Raw genomic sequence first — 20,595 nt, forward strand, 5'->3', positions numbered from 1 at the left:
CAACATTGATCTATTTATGGTCATTTGCGTGCCTGGGAACTGGAATGCCACTAGTTAAGGCATCTAGAACAACCTGAGAGCACAAGATCATCGACAAATCCAAGCCATCCGATGGGTTTGTACACAGTGCCGACGCTGGGCTGGTCGGTGTTATTTTTCTCAGTGAGTGACTTGGCTTCGAGACTCTCGGGCTTCCACGGGGCTCTCCACAATCTAGATTGAACTCCCCCAGGCCACATGGTTCGATGCCTTCGTATCGATCGATCATATGCAGGGGTCGCGCAGTTGATAAGGAGGCAACAAAACGCTTCCCTCGAACAAACACCATGGCTTTTGGTCTTCCTTTTCCAATCAGCCGTGGCCTTCCTTGGGCCGTGCGCTAGCCGTAGATTTGTGGAAGAGAGGAGCGGTATCTGGGCTAATTTGGGTGTTGACGGTCCTGGCGGCCACGCGAGAGCTGAAGAAGCCTTCGTTTAGAGTTAACTAGTGGGGATATCCGGGTGACGGGACGAGGGTACCTGCATGACACTCCCGTTCCAGGGGAGCTGTGGTGCTTCTTTGTGGAGCCCTGCCAGGTTCCACTTCAAGCGGAGAAATTGGATTAAACGACGCTACGAGGGCTAGAGCGCCAGCCACAATACTTTGTACGTCGCCACATTTTTACGCTCTCTTCCACCTGTGTTGTTCGGGAGACCCCATTGGGTAAAAAGAAACCGCGTGCTGGAGACGCGGGTCGAAAAGGAGTAAACATTACATGCTAACATGCTAACAATACTCGGAATTTCTTGGATCGTCACCAAGAATTCCCAAAAACAGTGGTCACAAGGCATTCTCGAACCTCCGCTCCCATGCCTTCTTGTCTCTCCTTAGCGCACCGTTTCCTGTAATCCTCTTAGGTCCCAATTGTTCGACATAAGGCTGGATGCCCTGGGGCTATCCCACAGGCGAGATAATCACAGTCACTCGCACAGATTTGCGCCCATTCCGGGCCCCTAGAAAGAGTTTGATGTGAAAAGGCTTTCTCTCTGACAGCTGACTTGTTGCGCATACTCTAGACTCTCGATGTCCTAGAAGGCTCTAGATCCATCCAGTTGGTTAGCGACCCCTTACCTGAATAGCTCAGGCCAAGTTCAACAAGGTCGACGGCTTGACCGAAGAGCCACAGAAAAAGAAGGAAGCAAACGGCGGCAACTTCAGACTATTGAACTTTATGGATGCAATAGGAACAGTGGCCTTCCTATAAAATTATAGATGTACAAATACCAGTTCTGTTCCCTGCTCTCAAAGCGTTGAAGATCACTCATTCCTCAAGTTATACATTCATTCCGTCCTTTCTGACTACTGTCATTAATCAACTGATATATACTTTAGCAACTCACTCCCAATTCTCGTCATCTACACATTTATATTTGACATGTACACCACCACCCTCTTGATAGGCTTTGCGGTCGCCGCTACTGTCAGGGCATCCCTCTCTTGCCCAGGCTCGGATGGTTCATACTTCACCGCTAGCAGCGGGGTATCCTACAAAGTCGAGTGCGGCGTTGACCATGTTGGTGGTGATATGCCCAGCTCTCCTGTGTGGGTATCTACCCTTGATGATTGCATCGCGGCATGCGACTCTACCTCTGGTTGCGTCGATGTTTCTTGGGTTCCTGGAACCCCTGGGGTATGCTACATGAAATCATCTGTCCAGTCCGCCAGCGCCAACTCTGGTATCTGGGGTGCGGTACGCATTGATAACACCTGTGCATCAATCGATGGTACATCCATTGCCATCTCGGAGGATACTTCATACACTGTTGAGTGCGGCAAGGATAGGATTGGAGGTGATATGCCGAACAGGTAAATTACTGTAGCACCATTAGTATCGGAGCTCTGAAGCTAATGAATTTCTATAGCCCCGTCTGGACCAGTGACTTCAGCTCATGTCTTGCCGCTTGCGAAAGCAACAACGGCTGCATCGATGTGTCCTACATTCCCAGCTCTCCAAACCAAGGTCCCTGTTACATGAAGAATTCTCTACAGCCTGCCTTCACGAACACTCATGTCTGGGGTGCAAAGCGCTCCTCGATATGCCCAGATCTCGACGGCACAACTTATCAAACTTCTTGCGGCTCCACGTACCAGATCCAGTGTTACGTCGACCACTTTGGAGGCCTCCTCGACACCATCTGGACTAGCAGCTTGAAGAGCTGCATATCTGCTTGCGACACTGCAACTGGCTGCGTGGATGTTTCGTATGCGCCCGGAACTCCGGGGCCTTGCTATCTCAAGAATTCCATTGGTGCGGCGAGCAATAATACCGGAATCCTGAGTGCTAAGCAGCTTACTGCTTGCACTTCTTAGTAAAGCATTCTTTTTGACAGTGTACTCGCAGACGCTCTACCCTCTTACGGTCCGTCGCAGTTAGTGTGGTTCCATTGGAATGATTGCCATTTGGCTCTTTCAGATATGAATACCGCGTCGCTTTCGATATAATGAACGGAGTTGTTGGTATGGGGAGTTTTGTAAATATGAATTTATAAAATTTAAAATCTGGAGGCCTTATTCATACAACAGCAAATATATCCCTTCCCTTTGGTAGCGTCCTATCCGTGCATTGGCAAATGATAATTGGGCATCTGATTCTATTGGCTTTGCTCTTATCGATAACCGTAGGACGAATTTTACTAGGCGAAGGGATAGGCATACGAAGGGATAAATACTTACAATTTTATCGGTAATATAGTAAATTAACGAGAAACGCAGTGCACACTAATATTCCTGGGCGCCCGCTTGAATGCGTCTACTATTCTAGCCTGCATAGCCGTGGTTGTTACCGCACCTATTACGTGTTTTACAAGAAGGGTTCGGACATTCGTTAGAGGTCAAAATTTGCGCAATCCATCAATCAGACTAGAGAAAGGTCGCGTGCTAAGCGCCAGTCGATGTCTGGTCCGGGTTGGAAAGATGGTACTAAAAAGCACATTGAGGAAGCTTGATCGAGTTGAGTGATATTCTGTGCTCTGACCGACCTAATGGACTAGTCAAAGGAGATATAGGAGGTATGAGATAGTTCCACATATGAATTTTGTGAACTGTGGTCAGGAAGTAAGGTTTCATTGCATAACAGAACTGTTGAACGGACGATTAGGAATGAGAACTCTGTTTATTAAAGAGGGCTCTAGAAGCTCTCTTATATACATCAGGTAGGTCCAAATACAATGACGACGACGTCGTCATTTAGTAGGTCATAGTTAAGAGAAACAGGTAATGAGACGTTCGATGAGACATACGAGCTCAAGATACGAGACAACTGAGACATAGTTCGTATAGACGATCTAGGTCGTCAGACAGTATTACGATGGTAGTAAGGAACTTCGATTCAGGTCGACAAGAACTTAATTGTACATGTAACTAAATGAAAAGCGTGGTGTCGTCTCTGTGGACCCTTGAAAGAGGGAACTGCTGCTCCTTAAAGCTTGGATGAATGTATTCGGAGCGGTTTCAGGCTTGCTGGAGCATCATCGAACACGTCTTCAACGAGCTCCAAGTAACAATTGAACCATAGAATGGCTCCTCAGAGTAGAGGAGGTTCAGTCCCTACAGGATTTCAATCCAAGTCTACACCCAATCTCCCTACACTCCGATCACTCGAAATATCTTCTACAGTCCCATCTCGAGGTGAAATTCAGACTGCCGATGCCACCACGCCCAAGAATCCGCTCTCCCCGACTACGACTACCTCGCCCTCTGAGCCAGCCTCGGTTGAAGACAATCTCCCAGATGATAACCAAGACCTCTTTACACTTAACCCATCCTCAGGCTCCGACTCTTCGGATTCCGAGACAAATCCACCCTCAGCGCGTCCACTATATGCATCACGCTCCCAGACACACCTCCCCGCCCATACGACGAGTACTCTCTTCCCACCATTTTATAATCGTCCTCCCACACCTCTTCCGCCCTCACCTTCTCTGACCTCACTTCTACGCCCTTCTTTCAGCACACAAACCTCCCGGCCCACAACCCCAGACTCGTCCGACGTCGAGTTGCCAAACGGGATAGGCACAAACGGGACGAACACGCCTACTTCAACTACGGCAAACCTTGCTAGCATAACCAAATCTGCATGGCATGCGCCCACGGTACCTCGAGCTTCGCCCAAAGTGCCGACATATGAGTACTACGGGTTCGCACTCTACCTCGCGTCCAGCGCCGCATTCCTCATGTACATACTATGGGCATACCTGCCGTCGCCGTTCCTGCACCAGTTGGGCATACACTATTATCCGAACAGGTGGTGGGCTCTTGCGGTGCCAGCATGGCTAGTGGTCACCGTATTGTATATCTATGTAGCACTGGCGAGCTACAATACGAAATACCTGACGCTGCCGCTCAGCAGCTGCGAGAATTTAGTAGACGAGTGCGCCATGGTCGCCATTGTGGATCGGCGCACGGGTAAAATCGTGAGGAATCGCAACGCGGCGAGGGATAAAGACAGGGAGAGGGAACATGGGCAGGGGACGAAGAGCGTGAGGGGAAGTGTAGCAGCCAGTCGGAGCAATTCCCTTTCCATATATCAATTTGGAGCCACAGAGGAGGTCGAGTGGAGAAAGCTGTGGAATGAAGGTACAGATGCAGTCATGGATGTGCCTATTGGTGGAGTCTGTGAGATTCTGTATGGGGCTGGTAGGGAGAGAGAAGAATGGGAGGAAGACGGCTACTTGGACGATGGGTTTGAGAAAAGGTATGGGTGAATATAGACCACAAGTCTATATATAATCGATCAATCTGTTATCGGCCATCTTCGCTGATTGCAGGGAAAAGCAGTGCTACAATAGCACCAGACTATTACGATCATCCCTGACCTACTGTGGTTTGCAGCAGGGAAACCAACGACCGTGCAGCATTAACCAAAGATGAATACGGCAAAACAAACCATTGTACGCTTGGACGGTTATTACCTGGCTCCATTATTGAAACAAGGTCACGCAAAAGCATTGTTTCAATACCAGCAGACGCAACTTTTGCAAAAAAAAATATATAAAAAATACAAAGCCAGGGTTGAAAACGTCAGGTGGCTAGGGGCTCATTTACTAACTTTATTTCACCCACCTGGAATGAGCAGGTCAATATTTCTAGGTCGATCAAATATCCAACAGGTAAGAGCTGCTTGTTTACCCCACCTGTTCGATTTCTACCTGTTGGGCCGTCCTAGCAGCTGAAATTAATGTTCCACCTGGCCTGTTCGACGCCTTCACGTTTGCCGCGATTACATAGCTAAAAGTAATATAGATTGCGCAATTTTGCCTACCTAGGCCATCGAACGGGTGGAATTTCACCTGCACCCTCTGGACGGCCTATGATCTTGATTGTAATGGTTTTTCGAAGGATTGTACGCATCACGTGAGGCTCTACTCTGGCAAACGAACCGTTCTCGCACAAGCGCTTGCTAGTGGCGCTCACAATCCACCTGGCGGCATCGAAAAGGTGAACGCGAACAGGTGAAAAAAAATTAGTAAACGAGCCCTAAAGCCAAACATCTCTCAAGCTCCGGATGTGTTTCCATATCGCGTTTGAAGTGCTTCAGCGCTACTTAGACAAAGACTAGAGCAAGCATGTGAGGTGTTGCCGATTTTTAGGTATGCAGGCGCAAGGAATGCGTCCCGCAAGTGCAGGATCTAGTGGCTTTAGGGGAATTTTTGTCGAAACGCCAAGCTTTCACCCCGCCAGACTGCTATCGTCCCGACCCAGCAATCTTCCGTGGAGTTGCGCGCACAAATTGTTAGTAACTCGACTACTAACACGCCGCTATGACTGCTAGCGCAAGGACATTGAGTGAATAAGTAAAACAGCTGACGGACCTCGGCATGTCGAAGCCTGCCAGCACTATTGTGATTGGATGTGATAACGGCGCCCTCCGAAAGCTTCTCTTTCCTCCACTCTGAGGGCTCCTACCTCGTATCCTATGGTTAAGTTCCCCACCTGCCTTTCACGGAGTCTATGCTTCCCTTTTCAATAGATAAACCGCTTGAACTCGTCCATCATCCTAGCCCTGCATTGCCCTATCTTCTATCCACTTAATCCCCAGAGCGCATTTCCGCTTCATTCAATTAAGCTCTGGGAGCCTGACATTTCCAGCTATCATTAAGTCGTGCTCAATTATCAATTGGTAGGTGCTGGCAATTCGTCATGCATTTCACCACTCTACTCCCCGCGCTGGCTCTTCTCACCTCGACGGACGCCGCCGAAACCCTTCTTGGAGCATACATCTTCCATCGCCATGGTGATCGAACTCCCAAATCGCTTCCTCCAACCAACTTAACCTCCCTGGGCTATTCCCAAGTCTATTCGTCCGGCCAATACTACCGCTCCCGATATCTCACCAGCTCATCCAAGATCTATGGCTTGAACACCGACCTTGTCAAGCTGTCTTAGCTCTCTGTCACTGCACCCGTCGACAACGTGATTCAGAGTTCCGCTGCTGGCTTCCTGCAGGGTCTTTACCCACCTGTTGGTGAAAACGAGGGCGTTCAGATCCTTGCCAATGGCAGCGCCGTGCAGGCACCCATGAATGGATTCCAAATAATTCCAGTAAACACAGTATCGACGGGAACAGGAAGTGAGGACAATGGCTGGTTACAGGATGCTTCAGGCTGCGAGAACGCCAAGTTGAGCTCCAATCGGTTTTTTACGAGCAGCGAGTATCAGAATTTGTTGGCTTCGGCTAAGGGATTCTACGAGCAATTGGTACCTGTGGTCAATGGCACGTTTGCAGCAAGCGATGTGACGTTCAAAAACGCTTATGTTGGTAAGTTGCCTATAAACTGCAGTTGACCTGAATTACCCCAATTAGTTCTTCTCTCACGTAGCATATCTTCTCACCATGTTTTACGTTCTTATACTAATCCCTTATAGTATACGATCTTATTAATGTTGCGGAGATCCATAACTCCAGCATCCCGTCCTCCAACATCCTTACCAATCCCACCCTCTTCCAAACTCGCACCCTCGCCGATGTCCACGAATGGGGCCTTGCATACAATGCGTCAGACAACATGCGCGCCGCCTTGTACATGCAGCTCGCCGGCGAGATCCTCCAATACCTAAACAGCACAATCACCTCGGGCTCAAAAAGCTCCAGCGCAAACAAACTCGGTATCCAATTCGGCGCATACGCAACCTTCTTCTCCTTCTTCGGCCTCGCAGACCTACCCGCCGCAAACCCCGACTTCATGGGCATCCCCGGCTACGCTAGCTCCATGGTGTTCGAGCTCTTCACCGACGCCGCGGTCCCCTCGGGCGGCTTCCCCGCCGTCAGCGACCTGCAAGTCCGCTTCCTCTTCCACAATGGCACGGCCTCGAACTCCAGCGAGCCAGTCGCGTACCCGCTTTTCGGAGGCAACGACACTGCGATCTCGTGGGCTGATTTCGCAAACGGTCTTGGTAAGTTCGCCATCGCCTCGACGCAGGACTGGTGCACCAAGTGCGGGAATACGACCGGCACGTGTGCGGCGTACGCGCCCGCTTCGCCTACCCCGACTCCCGCTTCTCAAAGCGGAAGTGGACATCATGGCATTTCGGCTGCGGTTGGCGGAGTCATCGGTGCGATGGTGACGCTGGCTGTTATTCTGGGAGCGGCGGCAATAGCCATGCTGCTCAGTGGACTTAGGTTGGTCAGCAAGAAGAGGTTGGCAAGCCCGGGAAGCCCTGGCTCGGAGGCAATCGCGGCTGGGAAAGCATCAGGTGGATAGATGAATGGTGCGGAGTGGCGATTTAGGGGGAGTGGCATAAAGCACCGGAATGGATATTGTGGCTGGTGAAGCGCAGATGAAGAGCGAAAGTTAATTTGAGCATTATGACACGGCGGGTGGATATGTCGTTACGATACTGTACGAGTCTATGTATCTTATAGTCTTAATGAACTGGAGCTATTTTCACATGTAACACTTCAAAATCCTTGCACAAAACTTACTCGCTGCGAAACACACCCAGGAGCCATAATGGTCCTGATTTTGGACTCAAAGACATCGAAGCACGTTCTTATGGCAAGGGTAGATTGGCCCTTGAGTTATCTCCTAAATTATAGATCTAGCGGACTGACGAGTCGAGGTGCGTGGTTTTCGGGGCTGGCTTTGGATTGAGGTTCCCTGATACAGAAGTTTATGATTGGATACACGAAGCGCAACGCCATCCAACTGAAGCTGACTTTGAAGGATTCAAGACTCGTGCGGAGTAGGCGGTATTCTTTCGAACAAGTAGTGGCATGAAATAAGCATTATAGCACTAATACCATGGTGAATGCTACGAGATTTGATTGATGGGTAAGGGGCAATCGCTGGCAAGATAGAGTAGATAGCGGAAATAATGATTGATTCTTTCGCCGAGTCGAGTAGTCTTAATGCTGAAATGATAACAATATAGTCTGTTATAAAAGATTTTGATGCGTGAAATTCTTGCTACCTCGTGGACCTATTTTGGTGTTTGAAGCTATGTCGTGGCTTAGATATCAAACCTTTATTCATTCAGATTTTCCGACTGGTCAAGAAATACCCACAGCATTCTCTCGTTTAAGGTCGTCCAAATGATCCCACATATCTAAAACCTCAACATGGACGAGAGAAAGCCGTCCGTTCTGCAAGATTTTCCCCACAACATCAAATTCACTCACCTACCATCTCTTATTCTTCTTTTGGCTTCGGATAGGCCTCCAGCTTCTTCCTATGTGCATCCTCCAGTACGTCTTTACTTCTAACCAGTGCATCCGCCGCCGCCAGCGCTCCGGCTTGCACCTTATTCTGGCCTTCCCCGCTCCCTAGCCACTTATCCTGGTGACCCCAGCCTGTCAAATAACACCCTATCCAGAACTTCTGCTTTCCGGTCCCCCGCTCGATCTCCATATTTCGCTCCATGCGGTATTCGACCTTGACGCCTTTCGCCACGACCAGCCTCGCAATCTCCTGCTTCGCGTCCGCATGCACGATCGGCTTCCGAGCTCCAGACAGCAGTTTGGGCGCCCAGAGCTCCGTCAGCCACATTTCCGCCTTCTGGAATCCCGCGGCGGGATCGGAGAGGATAATCGCCGCGACGTAGGCTTCGAAGACGTCGGCGAGGATCTTGGTCCATATCTTGCTCTTGTCCTCGGATCCTCCGTGGACAATGCGGTCGCCGAACCCGTACGCTTGGGAATGTAACGCGAGCGTCTCGTTCTTGACGAGCGACTCGCGCAGCTGGGCTTGTTGTCCTGCTGTCAGGTGCGGGAAGCGGGAGTAGATCAGCCGTGTGGATATGATCTCGATGTAAGCGTCGCCTAGGAATTCGAGCCGCTCGTACGTCAGCGGCTCTTGGCCATCGCTGTTTGGGTGGGCTTTGGACTGGTGGCGGAATACGGCTTCTTCGAGGTAGGATTCGGTGATGGGAGGAAGAGCGGGGAGAGTGGTGGTCGGGTTGATGGGTTGAGACGCGCTGTAGGGAGGGATGGTCACGTAAGGAACTTTTTCGAGAGCCTTGACGGCAAGGTCGGAAAGAACGAGTGAGACGGCGGTTGGGCGATGGTGGGAGAGCAATCTGTGCAGCTGTTTCGCGTGGTGGAGAACATCGCCGTCGGCTGGTGTGGAGACTGCGTCGCTGTCGACTATTTGTTCCAGAAGCTGTTTAAGTAAAGATTGGGGGTCTCTAGTATAAGCATGCGTAGCTACCGGCTTTAAAGAACGGTGTTCTGAAGAGTTATCCTTTCGTTGTACTTTCCCTTCTTTGCTGTATTGTGGATCATGAGCATGACCGTCATGAGAAGCAGCGCTCCTGCTTCCATTATATTCATTATGCTTTTGCCTTTTTGAGGAAGGCCGTCCAGTTGCGCCAGAGCTCTGGCTGCCTCTCTTTTCTCTCATCGGTGCTGTTTTCAAAGGTATGAAGGAGCTACAATAGCGTGATGTTCCAGCAACAAATGGCGGGACTGTCGAAAATTAGCCGGCGCTAGCGGCTCGAGCCGAACTTCTTCATGAATCTCGATCCTCATAACGCTATTTCCTCTAGCTATCTCCCTATCACAATGTCAGTCGCACGGTCTAGGGTGTTAGACCTTTTGAAGGTAATTGGCCCCGACCGTCTACCATTATTATGTGCTATTCTAACGATGCATCAAGGTCCAATGCCGCGTCTTTAACACGACCTTCAACCCTGAGCGGCTCCGATTGGGAAATAAGGTCCTTCACCAACGCCTACGAGGCCCCTCTGTCGCAGCGTATTATCCACCGAGAGTTGGAACAGTTCAGGATCTACGGAAACTATATCCGGAATACGATGTTCCAGATGATGCGGAGGATGACTGGTTGGAGCATTTGCAGATGTTCGTATCCCATACACTCCGGCTCTTTGGCTAGGGATTTGCGGGATGATAGAGCATTTTTCCTATCCCCGACAAGAATTTGAGAGATGAGATTGAGGGGTGGTTTTGATAAAAGATTGTAGGGATAAGTCATGCTAACCCAAATGCTGCAGTGCTAAATCAAGAGGAAAAGGCCCACCCAAGAAAAAGAGGACAGCTGCAGGTAAGTCGCATTCTGGCATAATGAGGAATGATACCGTGATTTTAACTTTTGCTCTACTTAGAATCGAAGAAGTTTGGTAAAAGGAAGTCCTGATAGCATGGCTATCTGTAGCATATAATGTTGTATATGTCATTGACGGCGTATGGGGTTTCAATTACTTTGGAATTAGCATGGCGGGTAGAAGATGGCATGGTAGGCGGGTTTTTTTTTTTGGTAAATAGATATTCCACGTTCAAACACAAATCGAACGTCTGAGAGCTATCCCTTTTATGCATGTTCTATTACTTTCCCTTTTATTGCGTATATGCTTACATGGACATCCTAATCTTGTACATTTACTTTTCCGGCCCATGCCTACTTTTTCAGCCCTTGCCCAAGTTTCGATGTGCGAGTGGTTTGTGTACCCGGCGGTATCTTTAATCCTCCGAATACAAGGCCGCACACCGCAACCATACCCGCACCGCCGACCGCATAAGCAACCTCTCTTCCGGCCCACCAATACAAAGAGCAAAAGATTAGGGGTCCAAGGGACCTTCCAATCTGGCCTGCATCATCATTATCAGTCAAGCCTCAATACATAACACAAAAAGAAGTAGTAGACATACCGAAGCTTCTATGATTTCCTAACTTATTCCCCCTCTCACCCGCGCCAGCTTCAAAACTGCTCAAGCTATTCAGCCCTGTGACTACAGTAGCCGATGTGACCGCAAGCAACGCCGCAGCCGCATACAATCCCCCCTGTGTCTCGATTCTTGCCAGCAAAAAGAACCCTAAAGTGCAGCTGAGAACTCCTGTTTGGACCACTCTGAGGGGATGCATCCGTCTTGTCATAGTACCTTGTAGAATGGAAGCGACAAGGCCAATGAATCCAAGTAGCTTCCCAGACTGAGCACTTCCATAAGAGAACAGATCATATGTCATGAATGGGAGAGAGAATTCCATGCCGGAGAAGAAGAGGATGAACGCGAAATGCGTGAAATTGAGGAGCGTGTGGGAGTTGGTACGAACGCGAGAGTCAGCCGGCTTGTTTTTAGTCGGTGAGCCACTAGCGGCAGGATTCGTTGAGGCGACGAGCAAAGTCTCAGGGAGGTACATATAGAGGTAGATCGTCTCTGTAACGATTAAAAACAGCGAAAATCCTGCGGCCGTGGCGAACGGATTGGCAGCCACAGTCGTAACATTTGATAGCGCAGCGCCCAAAGCCGGTCCGAATGTAAATGCGATGCTGAAACACACGCCCACAAGAGCCATTGTTGCCCCACGTTGAGTATCGTCACTGATATCTGTGGCAATCGCAAGAGCAAGCTGCACATTACCCTCGCTCAGCCCCCCTACCACCCTGCTGGCCAAGAAGGTGCGGAAGTCGGTCGCAGCAACCCATAGAGCTACTGAGAGAATGTTGCCTGCCATAGACCATAGTAATGCTGTCCTGCGGCCATACCTGTCTGAGAGTGTTCCAATGACCGGAGAAGCAATTGCTTGGAGAAACGAGAAGAGGGACCCCAGCGCTCCCCCGAGCAGGACAATGTCATAGCGGTCATTGATGGGGCGAGCAAAGGAATTCTTATAAGCATTTAAACCGTGAAGAATTCGACTTAAGACGGTATCCGAGCTGGCGCTTGATGTTTCATGATCGCGGTAGAATTCCAGGAGCTTCGGGAAGAGGGGCAGGATGAATGTGAAGGATATCTAATTATGTTAGAACGAAGGGCTTTACTATCCCGAAAGAAGCCATACTAGGTCAAGGAGAAGTGATATGAATAAGACTCGCAGAACATTCTTTCGCACAGCATCAGCGACCGGTATTGGGGAAACCATCGCGTCGGTTATGGCGTTTGAAATGGAGATGGGCAGAAGTTTTTAGACTGTGGACAGCTTTCAGCAACACAGCCCCCAGTAGAGTAAGCTTCTGTCAGCGCAACTCCATTGGAAAGGTTTTAGAGAGGCGGCGGGAAGCTTTCAAGGCAAGAAAGCAATAGGCGCTCACGAAAATAACTTGTAACATGACCACTTGTAGATGTGATCCTTTTGGCCTTCCCGCTTCCTGCCACAAAACTAGGGGCCCGGGCTCGAGGGGCTCAACTACTATGCCATCTCCGCTCTCCCCAGTGGAGGAGAAATGGCTTAAACAGCACTTGCGCGGTGAATACTACTTCCTCCGCGCCCATAGACTGAGAATCTACAAGATTGAACACCACGAACAAGGCCGCCAGATTTTGCGTCAGCTAATAATGAACGAAAACGAAGATGAATCACGGTGTCGCTCGGATTACAATCAATCACGTGCCCCATCACCAAAATCAAGATGAAGCTGTGCGATCGCATGCAACCAAACCCATCAAATAAATGTAGTTATAGAGCCTGATCTACCCGGTGAAGTTATTATTATCTCCATGCGAAATATAAAGCCGGGCCTTCGCGATAAACGTCTGCATACTCAATTGCTTCAAAATATATGCCCCCATTACCTCATCTTCCTGCCAGATATCGTAGATGTTCCTTTGCATGTTCCTTTGCCTTCTTGATTAAGCTTGCGACCCGTTGGCGACCTTTAGAGGACGTCTAGTACGGGTAGATTTGGGTAATAGAGTCTTTAGTAGATTGTTAAGATCTCCGTTTCGCACAGCGTCGCGAGCTTAGTAAAAATACAACATGCAGTAACCTTCCCCCCTGTGTAACGGAAAACCCTGTGTTCCGGAACAAGTTAGAGGTACCTTGGCTTTTGAATAACTTAGACCCTGCACACCTGTTATAATTATTATAGTGCTATAAGCAATATGCTATGCAGCGAGTGATTAACACTTAAGACAATTCTCACCTAAAGATTACACAAGTATAGTTGTTTTGTCGCTTGATTCGCGCGGGATGTGCCCTGACGCCGCAACGAAATTTCTTTGGCACAATGCCGCCACGCTAATTCAAACTAAAAAATGCGTTCTTCGGAGCATGCGATATTTCAAATCACATTTCTAGGCTATCATCAATATCATACGTGGTGTAGGAGGCAAATCCGCCATGAAGGTTGGTACATTCGGCAAGCTACAGTTACGTAATACCGCTATAAATCGCAACTAGTCCGCGCGTTTTTTACAGGTCGCTCGGTTTCTTACCGCCGGCAGTCTACCCTCTTTTGGAGCGAAAGAAATACCCTGTGTGCAGGAAAGAAACATCGGCCAATCAACGGCTCAAATCCCTGCCCCATTCAAGAACTTTATCGTGAGTTCTGCACGCCCGCCTTCAATGTGGAGGGTTGACAACGGCACTGGCCGTACCTCCAACGATGATATATTCTGCTTATCTGGTATATTTAACTAGAAGAGGCCCCACACCGTACAACGCCTAGGGAAACCAGCTTCCCCTTGAATGCGGCCGCAGCAGAGTTTTACCCTTAGTTCAGGCACGTGATTCGCCACAGTACGCGAGGGTACTTCTCTATTGTAGCTTGAGGTCACGTATATATATATGTATGTATGTATAATCTATTATGGCCATGCACCATCTAGGGTATGGGCCGTTACAGAGCGCTAACTAAATACTTCCTACCATCAACATGCATGCTCTAGTTCAGAAGCCAACTATAAGAACTATATATCCATTACCTAACACTATATTCAACTAAGGAAATAAAGAAAAAAAAAGGTTGGAGTTTAGAGGCGAGCCTAAGTAAGTAGTTTTTAACGCCTTATGTCCGTAGGGCTGTTCCGGCGTTATACGCTTCTTAATTAGTAACGCACCAGTAGAGGCATATGTAAAGGAGGCTTGTGGTATATTTAGTTAGATAATAAGATAAGGGATTCTTAAGAGTCTTCGCTTATTAACGTCGGCTTCTATACTTTTTATATCTTATACACTTAGGTATAAACGTCCGGTCTCCTTTATAAATTTAATTATAGCTTTAACTATACTAATATCTGGCTTCTAGCGCTTAATTAAGCCGTTAATATTCCTACCTCCTTTTTATCTACGTAAGTAGCCTCCTAATACATATAATAGATCCCTAAATTAATTTCTATGCTGCTTACTTAGTCTAAACCTTTACTATATCCACCTCCTACAAAAAAAGAGGAAGTGCTGTATTAATTCTATAAGCCTATAGTCATATAACGCCATCTCTAATACATTAATTTTATAAAGATATTCTTTTAGAAATAACTTACCGGTCTATAGCTATGCAAGGATAGCAGCTTTAGAGCTAATTAGCTGCTAGTATAATTCTATAGCCTTTCCTAGGTAAAGTGCTACGTTAATCTTCCTTATAAACTTACCCGTATTAGATCTTCCTAATAGAAGCGGTTTTATTGTTATTTTAGCTTTTTCTAGGGCTTACGTTACAAGGTACTATAGGAGGCCGTCTCTCTATAGTAGCTCCTCGCTCTCTAGTCTTGTCGCTACTTTAGTAAGCTTATTAGCTTTCTCATTTCTTATAAATCCTAAGTGGCCTAGAATCCAGTATAGCGTAACATTGTTTAGCTATAGCTTCTTTAAGATCTCTATAACTATTTTTTAGTAGGCTCTAGCCCTCTAGCTCTATACTAATAGCAACGCTAATTATAAGTTAGAGAACATCGGGAAAATATTCGCAGGATGAGATTCAAGTAGACTTTGGTTTTCGCGTTTCGCGTAATTGACATGCAATTTGACCAACTCGACACGCAATTGACCAACTTGACACGCAATTGACCAATTTGACANATCNAAAAGTNAAATAACACGCAGTTGACCTATTTAACAACTTTAAAAGCTAACTATATATTCCTTGACACGCAGTTGACCTACTTAATAGCTAACTGTATATTTCTTGACACGCAGTTAACCTATTTAACAACTTTAAAAGCTAACTGTATATTCCTTGACATGCAATTAAGGTAAAGTTATATGCTAATTACGCAAATGAATTTTTACACAGTTTTATTACTTAGAGGCTCTGCATAAGGCTCTACACAAGCTCTACACGAAGCTCTACACGAAGCTCTACACGAAGCTCTACACGAAGCTCTACACAAAGCTCTACATACAGAGGCTCTGCACGAGGCTCTGCGCGAAGCTCTGCGTACGGAGGCTCTGCACGAAGCTCTGCACGAAGCTCTGCACGAAGCTCTGCACGAAGCTCTGCACGAAGCTCTGCACGAAGCTCTGCACGAAGCTCTGCACGAAGCTCTGCACGAAGCTCTGCACGAAGCTCTGCACGAAGCTCTGCACAAAGCTCTGCACGAAGCTCTGCGTACGGAGGCTCTGCACGAAGCTCTGCACGAAGCTCTACGTACAGAGGCTCTGCACGAGGCTCTGCGCGAGGCTCTGCGTACGGAGCTCTGCACGAAGCTCTGCACGAAGCTCTGCACGAGGCTCTGCGCGAAGCTCTGCGTACGGAGGCTCTACACGAAGCCCTGCACGAGGCTCTGCGCGAAGCTCTGCATACGGAGGCTCTACACGAAGCTCTACACGAAGCTCTATACGAAGCTCTATACGAAGCTCTACGTACAGAGGCTCTGCACAAGGCTCTGCGCGAAGCTCTGCGTACGGAGGCTCTACACAAAGCTCTGCATCGGGTCCCCGCTTATATTCCCGATAGCGTCTACACGTGTCTCTGCCTATGTAGCCGCCTTATTTTTACCCTTCCTTCCTTCCTTACATCCTCCCTCCTAGGGAGGCACTAGAACGGCAGCCAGCAGAGGACCGTTGCTAGAACTAGATGACTATCGCTAGAACTAAACACCGTCGCCAGAACCAAGACGACGTTACTAGAACCAGACGATCGTCGCCAGAGCCAGACGACCGTCGCCAGAGCCAGACGACGTCGCCAGAACCAGACGACTATCGCCAGAGCCAGACAACTGTCGCTAGAACCGCGACCCGTCGCCAGAACTAGACGACCGTTACTAGAACAGACGACCGTCGCCAGAGCCAAACGACCGTCGCTAGAGCCAGATGACCGTCGCCAGAACCAGACGACCGTCTCCAGAGTTAGACGACTGTCGCTAAAACAGACGACCGTCGCCAGAGCTAGACGACCGTCGCCAGAACCAGACGACCGTTACCAGAGCCAGACGACCGTTACCAGAACCAGACGACCGTCGCCAGAACCAGACAACTGTCGCCAGAGCTAGACGACCGTCGCTAGAACCAGACGACTGTCGCCAGAGCCAGACGATAACGACTAGCCAGCGAACACTATAAACGATTCGATCGATTGATCGAATTAAGGTAGCACAGACAGGTAGGCATAAACAGGGAGATGCTGACGGGTAGGCAGATGTAGACAGGTAGGCAGATATAGACAGGTAAGTAGATGCAGATAGGTAAGCAGATGCAGACAGGTAGGCAGATGCTGACGGGTAGGCAGATATAGACAGGTAGGCAGATATAAACAGGTAGGCAATGCAGACAGGTAGGCAATGTAGACAGGTAGGCAATGCAGATAGGTAGGCGATGCAGGCAGGTAGGTAGATAGGCAGGTAGGTAAGTCAATAGGTAGATAGGTAGAAGAGAACCATCGCTATATTATATTAAATTATCTAAAATAATATTATTTATTTTGCTAGCCTTATAAATAGCTTTAAAATAGCTTTTATTTATTTAAAATATGCTATTAGTATAAAAGAGGTAAATATAATTATGGTTGCCAAATGCGCAGATTGCTGGCAGGTTGTGCGCAGGTTGCGCGCAGGCTGCGCGCAGGCTGCGTGTCAAAAAAACACGACATAGGCTAGTCGGTCGAGTTGCCAAATGACCTCAACTGCGCGCCAATTGCGTCAACCACCAGCCATTGAGGCCATTGAAAGGGTACCATATTTTGCCGATGAATATTCTTATACTAAAGGTAGGTATTAGAAAACCTGCTTAGTTAATAGCCGTATATATAGGGTCCTACGGCCAGTTAGCTGCCTCGCTAATTACTAGAAGCTCTATAAGGTAGGCGTCGGCCTAATTAGAGCTTACTACTGTTTTCGAGAGCGTTGCTTTAGATAGTATAGCATATACGCCGATTCCTACCCTACTATTACGCACTAATGTATTAATGTATATATTAACCTATCCTAGCTTATAATCTTTAATAATAGCTTAAGTATATTCTTCGTCCTTGCATATTACTATATTAGGTTTAGCCACTTATAGTGGGTATATATACGGTTTAACCTCTAGCACCCTATTTACCTAGATATCCTCGTATATCTCTACTATTCTTTAAAGTGGCGACCTATACTATTTATAGAGCCTCTGTCTTTAAATCATCCAATATAGGTATAATTTGCCTAGTTTATAGATTAATACCTAGAACGCGATAGCCTAGTTATATAGCCTTTGTTTAAGGGGGAGCAAGCTAGCTTCTACCTCTGCTATTAGTAGAGTAATAGTATAAAACCCCCTAATAATAGCTTATGCCGTAATTCTCTGCGCCTACTAAAGGAGCTATATTAGCTTTTATGTCGCAAGCGGGTACTATATTAATAACGCGTAGTCTACTACTAGTAAAACCGAGCTCTTAGCTAGTTGTTTAACGCTCTTAGGCTACAGTCCCTTTAATCTACGTAACGCTAGCGCTACCTTAGTAGCTTTACCTGCCTTATCTATTAGGTATACCTTAAACCTTAGCTTCTTATTAAGAATTACCCTAAGGATTTTAACTTCCTATATTAGGGGGATTCCTTTTCCTTTAAATTAAAGCGGCGTGGTGGCATCCCTACCCGCTTCTTTATATTTAGTAAGGTAAATAAATAATGTTTTCTTCGCTTTAAATTAAGCTCTACTAGTTCTCTCCTATTTCTTAAGTATTGGTATAATCTCGCCCTAGATAATCTATATATTTTCCTCCGCCATAGGGCCTATAACCTATGCTAAGTAGTTGTTAATAAAGGCCATAGAGCTGCCATTTCTAGGTGCGTTTTATATAAGATCCGCGTTAAAGAATAAAAAAAGTATTAGGGCTAGTGCTAATCCCTATAAGAGACCCGCTTATAGGAGCGCCTGCACCTCTAATATATATCCGTTAACTAAAATATAGGCTTAATAGTTTATATAAAAGTCCTATACCTATTATATAATCGTCTAAGGTATTTATCGCTGCCATAATCTCCTAATTTCCAGTTTTATAGCTACATTATTATATACACCCTTAATATTAAATAATACTAAAGACAGCGTCTTTTTTTCTCTCTATACTCTAAATACGTCCTTATAGAGATATAATAGCGTATATATTATTAACCTTTACTTCCTAGCTCTAAAGTATATCTTAGGTAGTAGGCTATATTCCTCCACTAGGTATACTATCCTCTCCACTACTAGTAATTTAAGTGCTTTCCCCAGCATTAAAAGGAGGGAGATTAGCCTATAGTTGTTTGCTACTATATAGTCCCCCCGCTTCGGCTTTTATAGCGGCATAATCTTTACTACCTTTTATTCCTATAGTACTTTCCCTATTTTAAGTAATTTAGTAAAGAGAGTAGTAATTTTACTACTTAGTACGGGCTATAGCTCTTACTATACCCTAGCTAGTAGGCCGTCCCTTCCTAGAGCCTTATTTAGGCTAGCCCTAAACACAGCTGCCTTAACCTTATATTTAGCGATAGACTCCTATAGTAATTAGTTATAGCTAGTTATAGCTTCCTTTTTTTATTCGCATAGTAATAGGACCAGAAAAAATGCCTAGAGTAGTTCTCTTATAATATTATAGTTCTCTATAATAACCTCTCCCTATCCTCTAGCCTTCTTAATTAGTGGTATTTTAGCAAACGCGGATATAGCCTACGGATTAAGGTATTTTAACGCTTTTTATATATTATTACTATTACTAAGGAATTCGTCCTAATAGAGCTTCCTATATCGCTAAATAGTTTTATAAAAGAGCTTCTTTACTCTTACTGCGATATTACGTAGTTTAGGGTTATCCCTTCCTTACCTCTATATCGCACTATTTCTATTCCTCTAGTATATATATAACTTCCTCAGCATTATAAGGTCTTTGTTCCACTATCTTTTTATATATAGTAATAGCTTAGCCCACTAGTAGTATACTTTAAGGGCTTTATTAACCCACCTATTAAGGCAGTTAACTATTTTATCTACATCTTTTATAGGGAATTCCATCTCTTTCTATTACTCTATATCTTCTTAAATCTTATTCTAGTTTATATTTTTAATAAGTAGCCTCTCCTAGCTCTCCTATATATCTATATTAACCTAGAAGCTAGTATAAATAGCTTTATAGTCTAACCCATACTTATGCTCCTAAGTAGCGCACTTTACTAGTTCACTTACTAGGCCTAAAGTTATAAGTATAAGGTTAATTATTAATATTCGCCCTACGTTGCTTTTAAATATAGGTACTCCTACTAGAAATAGGCTCTAGAGTAACTAGTCCACTATAAAGTTAATAATTAGCGCGCTTTCTTCTTACGTTAATATAGTACTAATATAACTTCCTCCCTATAGCAGATTATGCCGATTAAAGTCGCCTATAATTACCACCTTAGTATATAGGTCGCATAATAGTTTACCTTAGATTAGACCATTAATTATCTCTAGCCTACTAGAGAGCTCCTCTAGGTTCTCTTCCTTAGTTCTTCTTAAATATCTATCTGGGATATATACCAACATAATTATAAGTCTCCTTTAGCCAATATACGCCACTACCGCTATAATATCTGCTAAATCTACCTATAGCTATATAGCTGCCAGCTCTCTAGATACCTAGATATATAACCTAACTAGGGAATACCACTGCTGCCTACCTATTAGGACAAACCTTATCTACTAGGGGTTTAAGCTAGCTAGCACTACTTCCCTATCTAAGAGAAAGCAGTAAAGCTCCTAGCCTAAAATAAAGTGGAAGTTTACTAGCGCTTTATCATTATATAGCGCATACTACGCTTCCCTATACTTCTTTATATTCGCCTAAAGGATCTAAAGTTCTTTATTTATAGCGCTATCGTGCAAGAATCCTATCCATCTCTTTCCTATATACTAGGTATTTACGGTATAAGGCTTAGTAAGGACCCTAGCAGTTTACGCAGTATAGATTTACCATCTCACACCAGAGATAGCCTTCCCGCCTATATATTTC

General features: G+C 46.3%; 6 protein-coding genes across 6 annotated transcripts; 4 read left to right on the plus strand and 2 right to left on the minus strand.

The window, feature by feature from the left end:
- Positions 1 to 1,414: 1,414 nt before the first annotated feature.
- On the plus strand, positions 1,415 to 2,349 carry K441DRAFT_680884 (uncharacterized protein; the record flags this gene model as incomplete). The annotated part of the gene is made up of 2 exons (XM_067651412.1): positions 1,415 to 1,845; positions 1,902 to 2,349. The coding sequence occupies 2 exons, from the start codon at positions 1,415 to 1,417 to the stop codon at positions 2,347 to 2,349; spliced, it is 879 nt and encodes a 292-aa protein (XP_067499121.1).
- A 1,093-nt stretch (positions 2,350 to 3,442) lies between these two features.
- On the plus strand, positions 3,443 to 5,307 carry K441DRAFT_271545 (PIG-P-domain-containing protein). The gene is made up of 3 exons (XM_067640879.1): positions 3,443 to 4,732; positions 4,816 to 5,147; positions 5,281 to 5,307. Exons 1-2 carry the CDS (start codon positions 3,555 to 3,557, stop codon positions 4,850 to 4,852), a joined length of 1,215 nt encoding a protein of 404 aa, XP_067499122.1. The 5' UTR covers positions 3,443 to 3,554; the 3' UTR covers positions 4,853 to 5,147; positions 5,281 to 5,307.
- An 870-nt stretch (positions 5,308 to 6,177) lies between these two features.
- On the plus strand, positions 6,178 to 7,739 carry K441DRAFT_680886 (phosphoglycerate mutase-like protein; the record flags this gene model as incomplete). Its single annotated transcript, XM_067651413.1, has 3 exons — positions 6,178 to 6,408; positions 6,484 to 6,796; positions 6,904 to 7,739. 3 exons carry the CDS (start codon positions 6,178 to 6,180, stop codon positions 7,737 to 7,739), a joined length of 1,380 nt encoding a protein of 459 aa, XP_067499123.1.
- Positions 7,740 to 8,666: 927 nt separating this feature from the next.
- On the minus strand, positions 8,667 to 9,875 carry K441DRAFT_689853 (ribonuclease III; the record flags this gene model as incomplete). Its single annotated transcript, XM_067652339.1, has 1 exon — positions 8,667 to 9,875. The coding sequence occupies one exon, from the start codon at positions 9,873 to 9,875 to the stop codon at positions 8,667 to 8,669; it is 1,209 nt and encodes a 402-aa protein (XP_067499124.1).
- Positions 9,876 to 9,993: 118 nt separating this feature from the next.
- K441DRAFT_667242 (uncharacterized protein) lies at positions 9,994 to 10,713 on the plus strand. Its single transcript, XM_067649794.1, has 4 exons — positions 9,994 to 10,075; positions 10,131 to 10,333; positions 10,486 to 10,535; positions 10,597 to 10,713. The coding sequence occupies exons 1-4, from the start codon at positions 10,037 to 10,039 to the stop codon at positions 10,626 to 10,628; spliced, it is 324 nt and encodes a 107-aa protein (XP_067499125.1). The 5' UTR covers positions 9,994 to 10,036; the 3' UTR covers positions 10,629 to 10,713.
- Positions 10,714 to 10,731: 18 nt separating this feature from the next.
- Positions 10,732 to 12,549, minus strand: K441DRAFT_644427 (MFS general substrate transporter). Its single transcript, XM_067646753.1, has 3 exons — positions 12,273 to 12,549; positions 11,141 to 12,224; positions 10,732 to 11,080 (listed from the first exon to the last, which is right to left on the minus strand). Exons 1-3 carry the CDS (start codon positions 12,351 to 12,353, stop codon positions 10,890 to 10,892), a joined length of 1,356 nt encoding a protein of 451 aa, XP_067499126.1. The 5' UTR covers positions 12,354 to 12,549; the 3' UTR covers positions 10,732 to 10,889.
- Positions 12,550 to 20,595: the final 8,046 nt, after the last annotated feature.

The sequence above is a fragment of the Cenococcum geophilum genome, assembly GCF_001692895.1.
Source record: "Cenococcum geophilum 1.58 unplaced genomic scaffold K441scaffold_54, whole genome shotgun sequence".
Lineage (NCBI taxonomy): Eukaryota > Fungi > Ascomycota > Dothideomycetes > Gloniales > Gloniaceae > Cenococcum > Cenococcum geophilum.